The 18,239-nt window shown below is 49.2% G+C and overlaps 1 protein-coding gene across 2 annotated transcripts in view; it reads right to left on the bottom strand.

Moving 5' to 3' along the window:
• Tmod1 (tropomodulin 1) overlaps nucleotides 1–18,239 on the bottom strand; it is a 76,668-nt gene that overhangs the window by 56,626 nt on the left and 1,803 nt on the right. Inside the window, exon 1 of one of the 2 annotated variants that reach the window (XM_026414720.2) lies at nucleotides 13,542–13,609. The exons of the other annotated variant lie outside the window; for it this stretch is intronic. Coding sequence (XP_026270505.1) covers nucleotides 13,542–13,599 — 58 coding nt within the window. The 5' untranslated portion in view covers nucleotides 13,600–13,609. Of the gene's footprint in view, nucleotides 1–13,541; nucleotides 13,610–18,239 lie in introns of those variants that run through there. 2 annotated transcript variants of the gene reach the window in all.

The raw sequence follows: 18,239 nt of genomic DNA, 5'->3' as shown, positions 1-18,239 counted from the left end.
CCCTGATGTCAGCGCATGAGTGCTTCCCACTGTACCACACACAGTCTCTTGCAGTTGGGGGGACAATGGGGCATTGAGTCCTTCTATCCATCAGCATGACAAAAATTGTCCAATGACATGAGAATCCCAGTTCGTACTTCACCTCCCTGAGGAGCCTTGATGACCCCTCACAAACCCAAGTGCATCGTGGCCTGGCACTGGGCCCACACCTCTCCATGCAACTCCTGTGAATGTCCCCCGTGTGGCTTCCCATGGGCAGGATCGGGGTTTACATTGTCCCCTCCCCACAGAGCTCTCCACCCTGGAAGTTTCTCATGGGACTGAACCAATTCCAGTCCCCTACCTGCCTTTGTTGATCAGTCAGCCCCGAGGAGGCTCTGGGCCCGTCTCCTCCTGGGAAAGGTAAACCTGCTGCAGAGCTGCTGTATCTCTGCGTCTGCATCTGTCTCCACCTGTCCTGAGCCCCCAGCCATCTCTCCTGATGGGTAGGTGTGGGATGCAACAGCTTGCAAGTTCCTTAAGTACCGTGGGACAGAAGCAGTGCCATGGGTTGAACTGTGTCCCCTCCAAATTTATATGTTGTAGTTCTAAACCCCAGTACCTCAGTGACTCAGTAACACAAGGAAGGATGGAGCCTTACTTAGAATGTGACCCTTATAGGGTCTTTGCTGATATAATTAATCAAGTTTAGGCAAGGTCATATATGAGTAGGATGAGCCCCTAATCCAATGTGACTGGTGTCCTAATAGAGGAAATTCAGACAGAGGCATACACACAAGAAGGACATTATGTGACGATGCACAGTCAGGAGAATGTTTCTATGAGCTATGGAGAGCCAGAAAACACCAGAAGCTGGGGGAGAAGCCTTGAACTTGTTCTTCTTCACAGCCCTCAGAAGAAACCATTTCTGCCAACACCTAGACCTTGGACTTCTAACCTCCAGAACTTCAAGACAATAAATTCCTATTGTTCCAGACACCCAGCGTGAGGCACTTTGTTCCAGCAGCCCTCGCACACTTACATAATTGCTATCCCCATCTTCACAGCAGCTTTATTCAGACCCCCACGCAAACAAACAAACAAACAAACAAAACCTGTGACTCAGCTGTGAAGTGACTAATGGAATTTTCCACAGGAGAGAAAAATGAAACAAGAAAACAACCACCCTATCTACAACCTAGAATTAGTTGTTAATTGAAAGCAATTAAAAGTAACCTAAAATAAACTAAAAGTAAAGCTGAGTTTTCGTTTAAAGGAGAGAGTACATTTTATTAGTGTGTCTGCACGTGTGTGGGCACATTTGTAGGAGAAATCTGAAGACGTGACAGCCGGCTTGATAAGGAGGACTTGCCTCCCAAATACAGCAACCCCAGCTCCATCCTTTCCTCTAAGAATGGCTCAGCCTGGTCTGACGTCTTCCTTTGACCAGACCCCAAGAATGCAGTGTTCAGACCATAAATGGGCCCCCCCTTGATCCATTTCCATTTTCTTCCAAAGAAAGCCCAGCTGTCTGACAATGCTTTGGTATAGATGAAAAACCTTCCTTGAGGTCCTTGGAAGCAACCTAATTTGGATTTTCCTAAGTGAAGCCAGGAGAGAAGGAGGATCTATGATCTCTATCCTAAGGCCAAGAGGGACCCTACTGAAGGGCTCAGAGGTGTCCAGACCAACTCACAGAGATGTCTGGAGGGGCCTCCAAACTGGTACCCCGTGGACTACAAAACACAGTTTTTTAATAATTTGTCTCTCAGAGGTTCTTGCACTGGAAACTTGGCCCTCAGTGTGGTGGCGTTGAAGTGGTAGAACCTTTAAAAAGTAGGGCAGAGCAGTAGGTCATTGGGTCATGGAAGGTGTTGCCCTTTGGAGGGATTAATGCTGCTTTTATGGAAGGAGTTAGTTATTGCCAGAGGGTGTTGTTATAAAAAAGCAAGACTGGCCCTCCCCACTCTCCAGCTTCCTATCTTGCCATGTGATTTCTTCCTCTCATATACATTCCCAGTGTCGTGTTATATATCATGTTGTGACGTGGGCCAGGGGGGCCCTCACCTGGGATCTTCAGCCTCCAAAATTGAGCTGAATAAACTTCTTCATAAAGTACCCAGTCTCCGGTAGTTTGTTCTAGCAACAGAAAGTAGGCTAACACAGTTCTTGAACAGGTTTTAGGTTGTGTCAGGTTCTCCGAGATCTAGACTTTAGGACTTCTCCGAGTTTTCTTATGCTACTCTGCAATGGATGTCTCCAAGAGGGGTAGGTTGCAAACAGAATTCTCCAATCTTTTTGACGTGTCACCATGTCTCTAAGAAACTGCTCCCCGAATTGGAATCTCATGAAATAAAGTTTGAAAAACAAAACAAAACCCAGTCACCTCTGGTACATACTAGGGAACCTCTTAGAACCACCCAAGAAGGGATGTTACAGGGACAGGACCAGACAGGATATAGCTCCAGGGAAACCAAACAGTTTGAGGACCCCAGGAGCTTCCTGTGCTTGTATATATATCATATATATCTTTGTCAGCTAACTCCTTTTCTAGATGACTGGCAATAAAACCATAGATAAAGAATCATAGATGGGACCCTTGGGAATGAGTGAGCCAAGACAAGGAAAGGGGAGAAAGAATTCCATAGGAAAGCCAGCTGGGGCAGACGGAACTGAAGACTGAGCCAGAGAGCAAAGGAGGTGGTGGATACGGGGTCTGCTAGTGGAGGGATGTGGGCTGGGCAGCAGGCCCCCCCCAGAGATGCCACACCCAGGGGTGCGAACATCAAATTTCCTGAGTTTCCTCTTATGGCACCTAAGAGAGTTAATGATTTGTTTCCCAGAGGTTCTTGTACTGGAAGCTTGGCCCTCAGTGTGGCGTTGAAGTGGTAGAACCATTTATACACCCCAAGGTGTGGCTGAACTCAAAATCCCTATTTCATGGGATTTAAAAAGCCCTTTCTAATGTCAAGTGTCCTGTGAATATTACAGAGCGATGAGGCATTGCACTAAATAATCTGGGAAGAATGGAGGACTCCTAAGGTAAACGATGGCTCATCCACTTGGCTCACAGCAGTGGGTTCTGGAAAGTAGGATTCTCCTGTGGTTGGTGGCCTGGAGAGCTGGAGGCAAGGAGGACATGGAGTGGGGGGAGAAGAAACTAGCACATTACTAGAGCCCACTGCAAGCCCAGGCTTAAAATACAGCGTGTAAGAGATTGCATGTTAGAGCTGTTAATATAAGGCCTCTGTTTCCTAATAAAAGAGGTGTCAGGGATGGAACACGGACTGAAGTTCCCAGGACTTTGGTTGCAGGGCTAGTTGTGATAGTAATTCCCTGAGTGACCCTCACTAAGTTCCTCCCCTCCTCTGGGCCTCCAATTCTAGAATAGATAGAATTGGATGGCATGGGCAGTTTTTAAACGGAGCTCTCAGAAGACCCCTGAGAAAGTGCCTCCAGATCCCTGTAGGGGTTTAAGGTTAAGCGAGGGGGCCCACCTCTAATTTTACCTGATTTTTATTTGGGGTTGTGGTTAAGATTTCTCTTGAACAAAGAATTGTGCAGCTCAAATAAAAAGTTGAAAAGTCACTGGGCTGATTTCTTGTGAGAAGAATAGTGCTCATCCCATAGGATGTGTCAGGGCTAAGTGTCAGTAAGCAAATGAGACGGGGCCTGTGGCTGGTATGCAGTCCACCTGGTCTCAACAAGTGCCAGTCATTACAATGAGGCCTGGCCTTGTGTCTGGCCCAGAGGTACAGGAAATGCAGACACCTGGGTTCTGGTCTGTGGTCCTTGGGACCCTGGAAAACCCCTGGTCTTCTCAGATCCTATTTACCATCTTTAATGTGGACTGTGGACGGACTGGACCAGGCCTGGGGTTGGGGGATGAGAATCCCAGAGCAGAGTGACAAGCAGGAAGGGTATGAATGATGAAGGGGCAGGGACTCTAAGCATGACCCTCCAGAGCCAGAACAGCTCCTCTGTCACCTGCTTTATAAATTGGGTCCTGAGTAAAAGCTCTTGAGAAAAAGAAAAGGGCAGCTAGGTAAATTTAAAAACGCAGTGAAGTGAAACTTAAGTCTTCCAAATCTGTGGACTATTTTATACTTACGGCTCATCCTGCCAACCCTGCATCTCCAAGGCAGAAGCCTTAAGCCTCTGCTAAATATAAAAAATAGAATTTACAAGCTGTGCCAGGAAATAAAACTTGGCAGATTGGACAGTAAAAATTAGTGGGTCAAGGGCTGAGGCCATCCATCAGGGCAGCAGCAGAAGCGAAGGCTCTAAGAAGGGGGTGCTCCCAGTACGCAGTGCTCCTGCATCTCGCAGGAGGTGAGCCCGTTCACTTCTGCCCGCGTTCCTCCAGCACCGTCTGTGAGGGGACGCTTTGGGAGGAGTCACTTAAGAGTCTTGATTTATGGACCGCACTTCCCCAGGCTCAGGAAGAGCAGAGTCACAAGTTCCAGAATATTTTCCAGTTACACTCTCTTCTCATTTCCATTGGGGAACATCTATCTTGAAGATGGGCAAAGCAAGGTTGGGTCCCCACTTGACCCTTCAGAGACATCTCCTGGTACATAGGTGTCTCTTTTGGAAAACACTTTGGTAAAGGGATTTTATGTCACCATCCCTCCTTCCTAAATCCTGCATCTCAGGACTATGCTCTCTGCCCACTGCTCCCGCTTTAGCTTCAGAGACATGAGAGAGCTAGTAATGTCCCCTGCCCCTCCCTAGAGAGCTATCTCCAAAAGAAACATGGCTCAGGCAGCCAGACTTTATATCATGGGACACCCTCTACTCTCAGCTGATTGGACAGAGTGGGTGTCTGGCTGGAGAGCAGCCAAGTGATTGGCTGGTCTATGGCCTATGAGCTGGCCTAAGACAAAGTGGGGGGAAGAAGAAGGAGAATGGGGGGGGGGACTGGGAAGGAAAGAAGGGGAAAGTGGAGAAGGAGGGGAGTTGGCAGTGAGCTTCTTCATTTGATTGTGTATTAGTTTCGCGGCTGCCCTAACAGAGTTCCACAAACTGAGTGGCTTCACTGAAGGCTGGCGGAGGGAACTCAGGAGGTGTGGGCAGGGGGCCCTTCTGAGGGCTCCCAGGGAGAGTCTGCTACAGGCCTCTTTCCTCACTCTGGTAGCCTCAGGCCTGGAGTTGACATTCTCTGCGCCCTGTGTCCTGTTCCCTCTGTAGATGTCAGCATTTCCCCTTTTTATAAAGACGTAAGTCAGACCGCACTAGGGACACCCTAGTAACCTTAATCTTAACTTGATCCTTTGCAAAGACCCTATTTCCGAGTAAAGTCCCATTCACAGGTACATCTTGGTGGGAGTAGAGGGACACAATTTAACCTCTCACAGTCTTGACCTGGGACATAAAGAGAGCATGGGGCTGGAGTGACCGTGTGGACACTGAGGCTGTGTGGGAAGTGATGTGGCAAGGGGGCCAGAGTCCTCATGAGAGGGATAGTTCATGCAACCTGAGAGAAGGCGAATGCTGGGTCTTACAGGTACCAGGCCCCTGTTCCCTCAGGCCTGGAAGGCCATGGCTTAAGTCTGATTTCCACAGACTCCTGTCCTCCCATAATCCTTACAAGGTCACGCTGTCCCCATGCCATCCTTGCTGTACCGAGACACCTTGAAGGAGTCTCTGTTCCTTACAGCTAAACGAGAAGGCAAGCTCAAACCATGGCTTCCCTCTTCCTTCGTGGCCCTGCCTCCTACCTCCTGGACAATGCCCTGCTCCCAGTGTTCAGGTGGTGATGACTTAGGTGGCCGCTCTCCAGCCTTCCTGAGTCACGGCTCCCTGCCAGGCACTTCTTCCTAGAGTCCCCCACTCCCCACGTGGCTAGCCCTGAGCCACTGCCCCCAGATCACCTGTTAGTGTCTACTAGCAGCTGCTCAGTAGCACTGGGGATTTACCTGTTGGGGGAAAGAGTTTTTAATTCATTCCTTTCTTAGTTTTCTCCCTGACTGACATAGTTTGTCTCCACATGCTGTGTCTCAGTGAGTACTTCATATTTGCCATTCTTACTCATGAAGATGTGACTGAGCTACTAACTTTGTAGTCCATCCACGCCAGACACCGATACAGTAAAGGACAGGCTTTACCCTGCAGGTGCCAGCATCTTCATTATCTGTTGTTGTTATCCTTGACATTGTCATCACCAAAGCAATCAGTCTGAGCTCCTTGAGAGCTTCTCTGTGCCCTGTGCTTCATGCAAAATAGGCATTCAAAAAATGCTGGATGAATGCGTTGAGTGAATTCTTTTTGCAGATAGAAAACCAGAGAGATTTGAGACTTTAGAGAAATGTTTGTGGCTCTATTTTTGAGACAGAAACCCAAATGCTAACTAGTTTTGTTTTGTTTTTGCCACATTTAATGAAAAACCAAAGGACGAAAAGTAGGTACCAACACCCCCTTGCAAAAGAAAAAAAAAAAAAAGAATAAAATGTCCTCTCACCTTTCTCTTGGTCTGTGTGCTCTCTCTGGAAGTGTTGGAATCTAAGTGATCTGACCCTGTGAATACGTTTAAAACAGGCATTTTCATGTCTGCAAGAAGATCTTTCTTTGAAGCCCAGAGAATTCCATCTCTGCTGGTTACAAGCCTTGACTGCATTGGGAGTGGAGAGAGGTACCTTTGTGTGTGTGTGTGTGTGTGTGTGTGCGCGCCCGCGTACACAGTTAAGAGGAGGATACACTTATGCCAGTTCTACAGTATTTATTACACCTGGCTTCTGGCACCTCTGTTGTCTTCAGCCACCTAGGCCAAACATCTGCCTCCCGCCTCTGTCCATCCCCATGTCTAACAGTGTCTCTCTCTCTCTCTCTCTCTCTCTCTCTCTCTCTCTCTCTCTCTCTCTCTCTCTGTTTTTAAATTGTGATAATAACACACATGGCGTAGACTTTCTACCTTGTTTGTTTTGGAGCTGGAGCTGGGACCCTGGGCCTTGTGCACACTACGGGAGATCTCCACTTCTGCGCTACCCCCAGCCTTCCCCATTTTCAGCATGTAGTTCTCTAGCATGAAGCGCGTTCCCATCATTGCAACCATCACCACTGGGCATTCTGGAATGCTTTCCTCTATCCCACAGGAAATCCTGTGCCCCTGACACACTCACTGCCCACTCCCTGCTCTGCCCTGCCCCAGCACCCACCGTGTTCCTCCCTGTCTCTGTGAACTTAGGACGACTGCATGGGGCTCACAGGAGTACAATCATAGCCTGGTGTGGCTGGGACCCTGGCCTGTCACTCTGCCTCAGCTCTCCTTCCTTCCTGGCCACATTCACCTTAGCCCCCCGAATAATCTTGGTGAAAGTCACTCCCATGCTGTTCCCAGGGGCAAACTGCCCCTATGGCTCTCCATTAGGGCAGACTGACAGCGTCCTCCCCTCCTAGAGTTTGAGACCCTTGGGACCTGGGGACCTCTGGAGCCTTCCCAGCCCCTAACCCCGCTGCAGGCCTTCCCCTTTGCACTATAAAGACTACCTGTCCCAGAGCATCCCTGGAATTCCAGCCCTAGGTCCTGCTGATGCTGGTCTATAGCCTGGAATGTTCTCTCCCCACCCCTGTGCCTTCAAAGCCTCAGGAAGCCCTCAAAGTGCCTTCCTTCCCCCGACACAGGCTCCCAGCCCTCTCTCCTGGCACAACCTCTGTGGGTGGCCATATGGAAGCAGCACTCCCCTGCCTAGTGCAAGAGACGCTGGCTCCCTCATCTCTCTGTGCCCACAGGTGGGGCCCAGGAGAGGGCCGTGATCACCTGTCCACATCTCAGCCCTGGTCTGCCTCAGAAGAAAGGTGTGATTATTGCAAACTGACCTGAACTGTCAGTCAGGGAACAGAGCGAACAAACAAATCCTACCCCAGGCCAGCGGACCAGCAAGGGAAGAGTCAGCCAGCTCTCAGCTGGCTGTCTAAGGCGTAGACAAGTGAGTAAGGGAAGTTTGGTGTCACTTCCTCAGAGTTCAGAGTTGAGGTCAAGGTCATAAAATATGATTGGATAATTATGCCAATAGCCATCCTTCCCATGTGCAGAGAGCTTTGCAGCTTATAAAAACAACCACTTTTACAGCTGTAGTTCCATGTCCCCCGGTGTGTTGTCACCCATGATGGGGTCCAGACAGAGGAGAGGCATGGGGAGCGGAGAAGCAAAGGGAGAGAGCTGGACGAGGGGACTAAGCTCCCTGGACCACCAAGGTCCAAGTTCCATGTCTGCTTGCTTCCCCGAGGAGCTCCTCCCTAAGGTGGCCCAGCTTCTCACCCTGCCTTGCAGAACTCTTCCAGGCAGGGCGGCCCCCAGAATTTGCTGAGTCCAGTGCAAAATGAAAATGTGGGGCCCTTTGTTCAAAAGGGAAGATACTAAACTATGAGGTCGTTCTGTTCATTTTCTCTCTCTCCATCTGTCAAAGTGTTTTTTAGTACTTATTTAACGCTGTGACCCCCCACCCAGGTGTCCACTGGCTGCCAGTTTCCCCCTCCTTCAGATGCAGGATGGACACAGGCTGCCCTGGAGGTGGGGTGTCAATCCAGGTCAGTTCCCTTCCCACTAGTCATTGCCCCAGCATCATCCACCCCTGTCTTGAGTCCCTAGTGTCTTGGACCAAATGCTGCAATATAATGAGTTTTGCAACCTCTGGGCAAGACACCAGGTACCTGGAAGGGGTGCTGAGAGGCTTGCCCTATAGGGTTTCCAGCTGAATGCACATGGTAGGAATGCAGAGGGATCCAGTGGCAGCTGGGCAGGAGTGGGGAGGGCCACAGTGTCCAGTGACAGGGGAGCAGGACTCCATGAACCCATGCCAGGAAGCAGAGAGGCAGCAGGAGGAGGAACCCATGTGAGCTGAGGTTCGAAGCCCTGGTGAATGCTCCATTGTCCACATGGGTTTCCCCTTAAAAATGCAACTTGAGCCAGGTGCAGGGATTATACACCTGTAATCCCAGAGGCTCAGGGTGCTGGAGCAGGAGGATGGCAAGTTCAAAGCCAGCCTCAGCAACTTTGTGAGGCCCTAAGCAACTCAGGGAGAACCTGAATCTAAAGAAAATATTAAAAAAGGCTGGGGATGTGGCTTGGTGGTTAGACACCCCCGGTACAAGAAAAAAAATTCAACTTCAAAGATAAAAAAGTCTTAATAATTTCAAGTTACTGACTGCTGAGCATCCAACCAAGCCTAGGTTCCTCTGAGAGCAGGGTTCTGGGCACCTGCACAGGTGTGCAATCTGTTCCTAGGTCAGACACACACCCTGAAGGTCTCACAGCCAGACTCAGTCTTGTTGCAGCTGTGACCAGTCCTCCCTAGTGACTTTCAACCCATTAAAATGTCCAATCCCTGGGGGCATTAGGAAGCTGTCAATGCACCATGGCAGAGGGAGCACTGGATAGGAGTCGGGGTCCTGCTTACAAATCCTAACTTGGGTTGAAAACTGGCTGTGTGATCTTGAGCCAGTTGCTGTATTTCTCTGGGATGGTGTCCCATGTGCCAATTCTTCATCCACCACCCTGGGAGGAGGAGGGAGCGATGGGCTGAGTCAGGAGCCCCTCTTTACAGACACCTCACCTTGGGTCAGCCTGGTTACAGATGAGCCTGGGCCTGGGGCTCCCTCCGACCTGCAATAGGATCCCTGCCCCGCCTCTCCGACAGCAGCCCCGCCCCTCTGACAGCAGCCCCGCCTCTCCGACAGCAGCCCCGCCTCTCTGACAGCAGCCCCGCCCCTCCAACAGCAGCCCCGCCCCTCCGACTGCAGCCCCGCCTCTCTGACAGCAGCCCCGCCCCTCTGACAGCAGCCCCGCCTCTCTGACAGCAGCCCCGCCCCTCTGACAGCAGCCTTCACTGAGCAGGGCTTGGAGCCTGGACTGCATGCTCTCCTCAGGGGGTGTGAGGTAGTGATAAGGGACCAGGCAGTTCAGATCACTCCTCTCTTCCCCCTCCCCACAGTCCCCGATGTCTCATATCTCGGGCCCAACAAGCCACCTGCAAGCCCAGCATGGGTAGACACGGCTCAGCAGCCACCAGGAAGATGTGGGGTTCTCAGTGACCGTCCATGGCACGCTATTGCCATGTTGGCCCCAGAGCTGGGGGGGATCTCAGCGGTACTGATGAAAGCAGGGTGTCAAACAAGGGCCACGGTCGCTCGCTTTTGTGCAAGAACCCCACCCTGGCCCTTTGCTCTTTTGTTGGGGAGGGAATTTTTTTCTTTTTTCACAAGGCATAGATTATAGACAGTCTAGTACAAGCCTTAAGTGTAAAACTCACCAAATTTTCACCAATATATATACATACACTTATGGAAAAACTCAGGTGAAGATACAGGACATTTCTAAGCCCAGAAGACTTTCTTATACTGCCCTCCCAGTCAACCTCCCTTAGAGGTAACTATGATTTTGGTCTTCAAAATCACAGATTAGCTTTGACTGTGTTGAACATCGTATGTCCTTGGGCTTGGCTTCTTTCACCCAACCCTGTGTTTGTGAGATTCATCTGTGCTATTTCACGTAGCAATGGTTTGTTCTTTTTCATTCCTCTGTAGTATTCCACTATATGTAATGTACCATAATTGATGTATTTGCTCTACTGTTATGGACATTTAGGTTATTTCTAATATTTGGAAACTAGAACTAGTGCTATGAGTCTGTTTTTTAGTAGAAATAACCACTTACTTTTTCTTGATTATGTACCCAGTAATAGGATATGCTGGGTCATAGAGTAGGCATATATTTAGTTTCAGTAGATATTGTCAGTTTTCTAAAGTGATGGTACCATTTTATTTTCCCACCAGCAATGTGTGAGAGTTCTAGTTTCCACGTCCTTGCTAACTCTTAGTATTGTCAGTACTTTTCAGCTTAGCCATTCTGGTGGAAGGTAGGGTGCCTCACTGTTTCCCTGATGACTAAGGATGCTGAGCACATTTCATATGTCCGCTGGCCACATAGGTGACTTCTTCTGTGCATGTGGCCTTCTCTCGGGTCATGCTGACTGATACAGAGAAGGTGAGCAGCTGTCGTGTGTAGAAAGACCATGAGGAACGTGGTCCCTCTCTGTAACCCCTACTGGGCTGACCCAGGGAAAAGGTAACTGAAATGGTCTTGGTTTCCCAGAGGGCAGAAGACATGGATTCACCGAGATCAACAAGACATAGATCAGCCTAAGGAAGTTTCTAACAATAATAATGCCCAGGGATGCACTGGACTGGCTCACGAGGGAGGGAGCCCTGTCACTATGGGCTTGAGGAGGTGACAGAGCACTAGATGAAGTCTTCCAGAGAGGGCAGGTGCCTCGGCTGGTGGTGGCTATAGGGGAGCTGACAAGATGAGACTTACAGCCCTGGAAGGCCTGGTACTGTCATGGAAGACGTAGTGAACAGAGGAGGCTCGGCTCTTGTTAAAAGGCTTCTTTTCTGGCTGGTCCGCCCTTATTTTCTCTGGCTGAGCTCATTCTCTTAGTCATACAGGAAAGCACCTTCCAAAAAAGCAGGGACACTAAACATAGTGTTTGACTCTGTCGATTTTTGCAGCTGCTGTGAGCCCCATCCCAGAGCACCGTGAGCCTTGGAGGTCCATGCGTGAGTTGTCAAATGGTTTAAATTAGAAAGGTAGGTGTGGGTGTGGGTGTGAGTGTGCATATGCGCAAGCAACCCATATCTTTGTTTTGCATCTCTTGGGGCCAAGGCAGTGTCTGAGTCACCACAGGGGTCATTGTAAGCAAGAGTTCCAGGAAAGGATTCTGAAAGCATCTCCCTGTGCCAGCTGCCTGCCCACCTGCCCTGGAAACAGCTGTCGTCCTCTTGGTGGCTCCTCCCCCACCTCTCTGCAGCTTCCCTCATCCAGGCCACCCCTGGCTGCCCCAGGCTCAGCTCCAGCTCTTTCATCTTCCTCCACACCAGTTCCAGGGTTCCAGGGAGCCAACATCATAGCACAAACGGCAGAGGCCGCCAGAGGTCCTTGGGGAGACTGCATTGTCCTGCTGCACCCCATCTCGCCTGAGACTGAAAGCTGCAGGAGGGCAAGCATCTCCGTGTCCCAGGGGCCTGCACGAAGCCCCGAACCTCTCAGGCGATGTTTATTGAATGAATGAATGAATGAATGAATGCACAGCGTTATTACTGGATTTGACAGCCACAATCTAGAAAGCACTGGTAGAATAAACTTGAACTTGTAGAAAAGCTTGTGGGCCTCACTCCTATTCTCATTCTTTGTTTTATAAATGCAAACTTTGTCACCTTAACCCGCAGCAGCTGGTAGCATACATTTTTTTTTTGTATTTTCTGAACAAACAATATGAAAATTAGCGTAAACAATGGCAAAAGGCAAATGGCAAATCGGAAAAAAATATATATTTGCTGTACACAGAACAAAAGGCTAATTTGTTTACTCGACAGAGAGTTCTTACAAGAGCAAACAACAAAAACAGAACTGCCCTGGGGCAATGTGGGAAGAGGAAAGGAATAGGTGATTCACATAAAAAGAAGTCCAAATGGCCAATGGACATGTGAACAGGTAACAAACCTGGCCCAGAATGACAGAAAAGCAAATTCAAAAATGAAGTATCAGCTTCATCTATCAGAATGACAAAGACAGAAGAAAAAACTGGCCAGTGTTCCCAGCCCAGGGGGAGGTCTGTGGTCTCCCGGGGACTGGAGTATATGCTGTTGTAGCCTCTTCACCGCAACAGAAGCCATATCCGCAACAGAAGCCATATCCGTCAAGGTCCTCGCACCCTTGGACTCAGCAATTCCACTTTAGGAATTTAGTCTACTAGTTTGCTCACCGAATTGAACAAAGATAAATGTCCAAATTGGCTGGTACAATCTGTATTGGCAAGAAACCTGGGAACCCCATAGAAGTTCATCAACAGGATTTTGGAGAAATAAATTATAGTACAGAGAAGCAATGGAGTACCACCCACACCCTCCTTCAGGCTGCAATTGACCATTATGTCACTGTACCTTCTATAGCAAGCACTATGCCATAATTCTTGCACACCAGGCACCATGCTTAGCTCTTATGTACATTATTTCATGTAATTTTTGGGGGGTGGTGGGGTGGGGTACTGGGATTGAACACAGGGGTGCTTAACCAGTGAGCCACATCCTCAGTCTTTTTAATTTTTTATTTAGAGACAGGGTCTCCCTAAATTCCTTAGGGCTTTGCTAAGTTTGCTGAGGCTGGCTTTAAACTTTCGATGCTCCTGTCTCAGCCTCCCAAGCCGCTGGGATTACAGGCTTGCGCCACTGTGCCTGGCTATTTAATGCAAGCTTAGTAACTTTTATCATCCCTATTTTACAGATGAAGAAATTTCAGTGTGGAGAAGTGAAGTAACTGGACTCTTGTCAGTATCCTAGGGTTGCCACAACAAATTACCACAAGCGAGACAGCTTAACACAACAGAAATGTATTCTGTCACAGTTCACAAGGCCAGAAATCTAAAATGGAGGTGTCTGGCAAGGCCTGCTCCTTCTGGGAGAATCAGGGAAAGGAGGATCAGTCCTATTCCTCTCCTTGCTTCTGGTGAGCCGGCAAGCCCTGGCTTTCCTGGGATTGCTGCCCCATCACTGGGAGCTCTGATTCCTACCTCCATGGCTTCCTCGGTGTGGGTGTTCACCTTCCTTACAAGGACACCAGTCGACCATCCAGAAAGCTCATCAGCAGCAGAGCCGGTATTCAAATCTAGGCAGGAAATCTGATTGTACCTGTGATCCCTGCTCCCTTCCCAGAATAGCTCACACTTACATAACGCTGACACTGTCCCAAGCGCTGTCCTAAGCATTTTACACGTGACTAATTTAATCCCCACAATCACCCCACTTTGTCGATGGGGAAACCAAAGCACAGCGTGTAGAGTCTGTAACTGAGAGACCTGAGATTTGAAACCATGAGGATGGTCTGCAGAGTCCACATTCTTAACCACTCTGCTAAACTGCCTTCTACCCAGTGCCCTATCCTGATACTATATGGAGAACAGAAACGTTTCTCTCTTCTGAAAGACGGATGTTCCAACTTCTATTGGATATAAAGAGCCCTCCAATCCATTTTGATTCCTTTTTCCCCGTGGCTTCCATGACTCATCTCAGAGCTGATCTGAGTGTCCAAATACAGTGGCTGTCTTCAGCCAGCATGCAGCAGAATTTTCTCTCCTTATTCTCTGTGTTTGGTGTCTTTAACCTGCTTTTGAATGGACTTCAGGGGGATCCTCATGCCCACTGAAATGACAAGGTTACTGTTGTGTGTATGAATGTGTTCACTTTTCCCGGGCAAGAGTTCACAGTGCTAATTAGATCCTTAAAGAGTTTCACGATCCTCATCTTCAAGGTTTCTGCCCTTTTAAATTGACCTGTTCTTACCAGTTACATTGCCTGCATAGGTTTATTTTAAGCCATCTCAGGCCTTTTTAATGGGGTGAGGTGGAACCTGATATAAAATCCATACACAGATGCGTGCAATATCACAATCCAGTCCAAACGTTTAGATCTTCCCGAGTTTGCATGGAGGAAGTCTCTTCCTGTCTCTTCTCCATCACCTTCCCATGTATACACTTCTGAGCGGTTTTGCTGTCTCAGAGTGTCAGCTGTCTTGGGTCCCCATCCCAGTACTGGCCAGACATTCATCCTGTGCTCACAGACACCAAACTTGGAAGCAGTGTCTTGGCCAGGAAGAGCCCTTGATTTTGAGCCAGGGCTTAGATAAATTCATTTGTGGAACTTTATAAAACCCTATCTTAAATGCAACAGGCAGGAGAGAACATCAATGGCCGGCACTCACCTTGATGCTTAACCTGTGGTGGCTTGTGGCTGCAGGATCAGTATCACCTAATTATGACTATTAGAGCTTGTTAGGAGAAATGAGGCTTATTATCTAATAAACATACTAGTGCTTATTAGAAGTAAGGAGTTCATTAGAAATTCAGAATCTCAAGCCTCATCTTATACCTGTTGAACCGGAACTTGCTCTTTTTAAAAAGATCCCAAATAACTAAAGTGGACATTAGAAAGTTAGGAAGTCCTGACACAACATTAGGACTCTCGTCCCTCAAGCTGATGGAACCCCGAAGAGCACTTCAGTTTTCTGGAATTTACTCTCCAGCCAGATGACCTGGAGCAATGCCTGATGGGGTTCACTGTCCAGTTACATAAAGGGGGTGGTTATACCTGCCGTTTCTCCCTGTGAGTTTCAGATGAGATCATGGATTGGTTCACTAGGTATCACTGTGTGGGGGCCCTTAGGGACTGGGGACTTGGCAGGGAGCAGAACGGGTGGCATGTGCCCTCATGGAGCAGGAACAGGAAAACTTGCTGCAAGGGCTGGCTGGTGTTGAGTGACAGTCGCGGAGATCACAGAGCTTGGTTTTGCTTGTTCTTTACTCCTTCATTCATCCAACAGGCAGCCATTAATTCAGCCCTAAAGTGTTTGCACTACGTCAACGGCTGAGCCATGAGGCAGACCCCTGGAGGGCAGAAATAAATGAACCACAAACCCCATGCTCAAGGGGGTTTCAGTCTCCCCACAGATGGACAGGTCAGTGGATGGTGCCAGTCAGAACACACCGTGACTGGAGCCGAGGGCGGTGGGAGCACAGATGTGGCACCGAGGAGCTCTGTTCTGAAGGATGACGGCATTCCAGGCAGAAGGGACAACAGAAGCAGGAAGACACCGTGGGCTGGGGCCATGATCAGAAGGCACACAGATTCGGGGGAGGGTCTACCCCAATCTGTGTGATTTCAAAGAAGTAGCTTGGGACCATGGTAAGGAAACGGGTCTGTAGGAGGAAAGGGGGACTCCTTGAAATAGAAGTGACACGGTGGCCACAGCTCCACTTCACAGAGATCTTCTGACAACTGGAGTGGTGGATAGAACTGACAGGACTGGGTGGCCTTACGTAAGGGTGGGGAAGGAAAGGGAGGCTTCTGGCGTGGTGGCTGGGTGGACGGTGTCCTTGGCAACTAAGCCGGGGACACAGGAAGAGGACGGGGGAAGAGCCTGGGTCTGGCCTGCTGGACTGGAGTGCCTTTGGGACATCCTATTGCTCTTGTCCAACTGGCAGGAGTTACAGATGCCTGCAGCTGAGGACAGAGGTCCAGGCCGACACAGAACTCGGGATCACAGGGTGGTCAGAGTCATGGGAGTGGATGAGACTGTGAGAGGGTGTGGGCTGGGAGGAGAGGAGGGCTATGAGTGGCACCAGCTTTGAAGGGAGAGGCAGAAAGCCAGTCCATGAAGAAGACATATCTGCTCCCACGCTTCCTCTGGGCAAAACATCTGGTGGTCATAACCTACCGCCCACCATAGTCATCTCCAGGACCAGCCTGGGGGCACCATCCTACTGACCCCAGAGTGAGGGGTGGCTGGGGACCCTGGGCAGATAAAATGAGACAGGTACACTGGGGTGGGGTACGTCTCCCTCTCCCTCCTCTTTTCTCCCCAGGCCAGGTAAGGTCCAGCTCTTTCACAAAGCTCGCTTTTGCAAAAAGACATTAGAGAAGGAGAAATGGAAACAATGCTTGAGTTTGTTTATTTTTTCAGATCAGAGAAGGATCTAGCACCTCCTAATACCAAGGAAACTGTCCAGACCTTGTCCTAGGTTGACTCCAGTGAGCTCACTCTTTCATTATCATTACAAGCAAAGAGAATCAAATCATGTCCTACCACGATCAACCAAAAAAGAAAAGGGAGGAAGTGACCCCGGAACTGTGCTATCTCACATTGCTCCATAGTAGAAGGCCCGTGGCTTTAAGCTGATAATGGCTCTTAGCAGCCAAATAATTGATCTATCTGGTGTTCTGGCTTTAAGGGAAAGTGAGCAGGCATCTTTAGAAATGTTGGCAGCCTGGCTGGTCCATTAGTAAGACTGAAAAATCAAAACATTGACTGGAAAAGGCCATTATGACTGGGCTCAGTAGGAGTCATTGATAGATGATGTCATTTCAGAAATAAGCCAGCCAAGGTCAGGAGGCCCCTGGGCAGGTCAAGCCACCCTTCATGGCCCATCACCCAGCTCCTTTGCAGATTCTGAAATCTGCCGGGGGACATAGGGGCCTCCAGCCAGAATCTGCCTTCTTTTACCCTTTTTTGCTCAACCTGGTTCCAGAGGATGAAGGCCACCTGTGGGATCTGTGACATTTAGCAAGTCATTAAGGAAGATCCTCAGTTCTGACCCCTTAGGTTCTTCTATTATTGCCTTTCCCTCTCCTGTGTTCTTCTCCTCCGTCACAGTCTTCCTCCCTCTGTGCTCTGTCCCTGGCTCCTACCACCTTCCCCTTCCTTCTCCCTTCCTTATCTAAGCTTTTTTTTTTTTTTTTTTGGCACTAGAGTGCTTAACCACGGAGCCACATCTCCAGCCTTCCTTATATTTTATTTAGAGACAGGGTCTTGCTGAGTTGCTCAGGGCCACATTAAGTTGCTGAGGCTGGCTTTGAAATAAAGATCCTCCTGTCTCAGCCTCCTGAGCTGCTGAGATTACAGGTATATGCCACCTGTTCCAACATTTAAGCTTTTAAAAAGAGCTGGAAATTATTTCCACTTCAGCTCCCACCTCTGTCCCTCACCAACAATAATAATACCATCACGAGGTGCCCAGCTCTGCACTGAGGGCTTTCCCAGAATCCTCTCAATCCCCACAGCAAACCTGGAGGAAGTGAATGAAGTTCTTATCCCCACTGTTAGGAGCAGGAAACTGAGGCTTGGGCAAGGGTCACTGGTAGATCGTGTTTTTGAATCCTCTGCAATGCCCTGGTGAAATTCACCCATGCCCTCTGTCAAATCCAATATTCCTTCCCTAGCTCTCGCCACCCTCTCTCTCTGAAACAAATGTTATTGCCCACTTCTCTCTTTCTTGAGGTCTTGGGAAGCCACTTTCTCCTGCTCCTTTCCCAACCTCTCCTCACCAGGGAATGCCTCAGATTTCATGCCTGGCACTTTAAGTTCCTCATGCTAGAAAGTCTTCCAAATGAGAGTCTGAGCCCTCTTGATTCCCTCCACTAGAGACCATTTTGGCCACTCCTCATTGCTCAAGGTCACTCTGGGTGGGCAGCAGAGCTGGGGCTGGAGCCAGGGATTCTGACCCCCAGGCCAGACCACCCTTGATACTCACAGCTGCCACTACCTGCTCCCTGTTTTCATATTTTGCTGAGCTGCAGGAAACCACCCCACCCTAGAGTAGCTAGAAGGTGTGAGACCCTGATAAGATGGGGCGGAGGCTATTTTTAGAGGACTCTGGCTTTCCACTTAGGCTGCTAGGAACCCAGGGGCCAATGACTGAGGAAAAGACTAGCTCACC

Source organism: Urocitellus parryii, chromosome 4 (assembly GCF_045843805.1).
Source record: "Urocitellus parryii isolate mUroPar1 chromosome 4, mUroPar1.hap1, whole genome shotgun sequence".
NCBI lineage: Eukaryota > Metazoa > Chordata > Mammalia > Rodentia > Sciuridae > Urocitellus > Urocitellus parryii.
The sequence above is the reverse complement of the archived record's forward strand: the minus strand, read 5'-3'. Positions and strand labels throughout refer to the sequence as shown.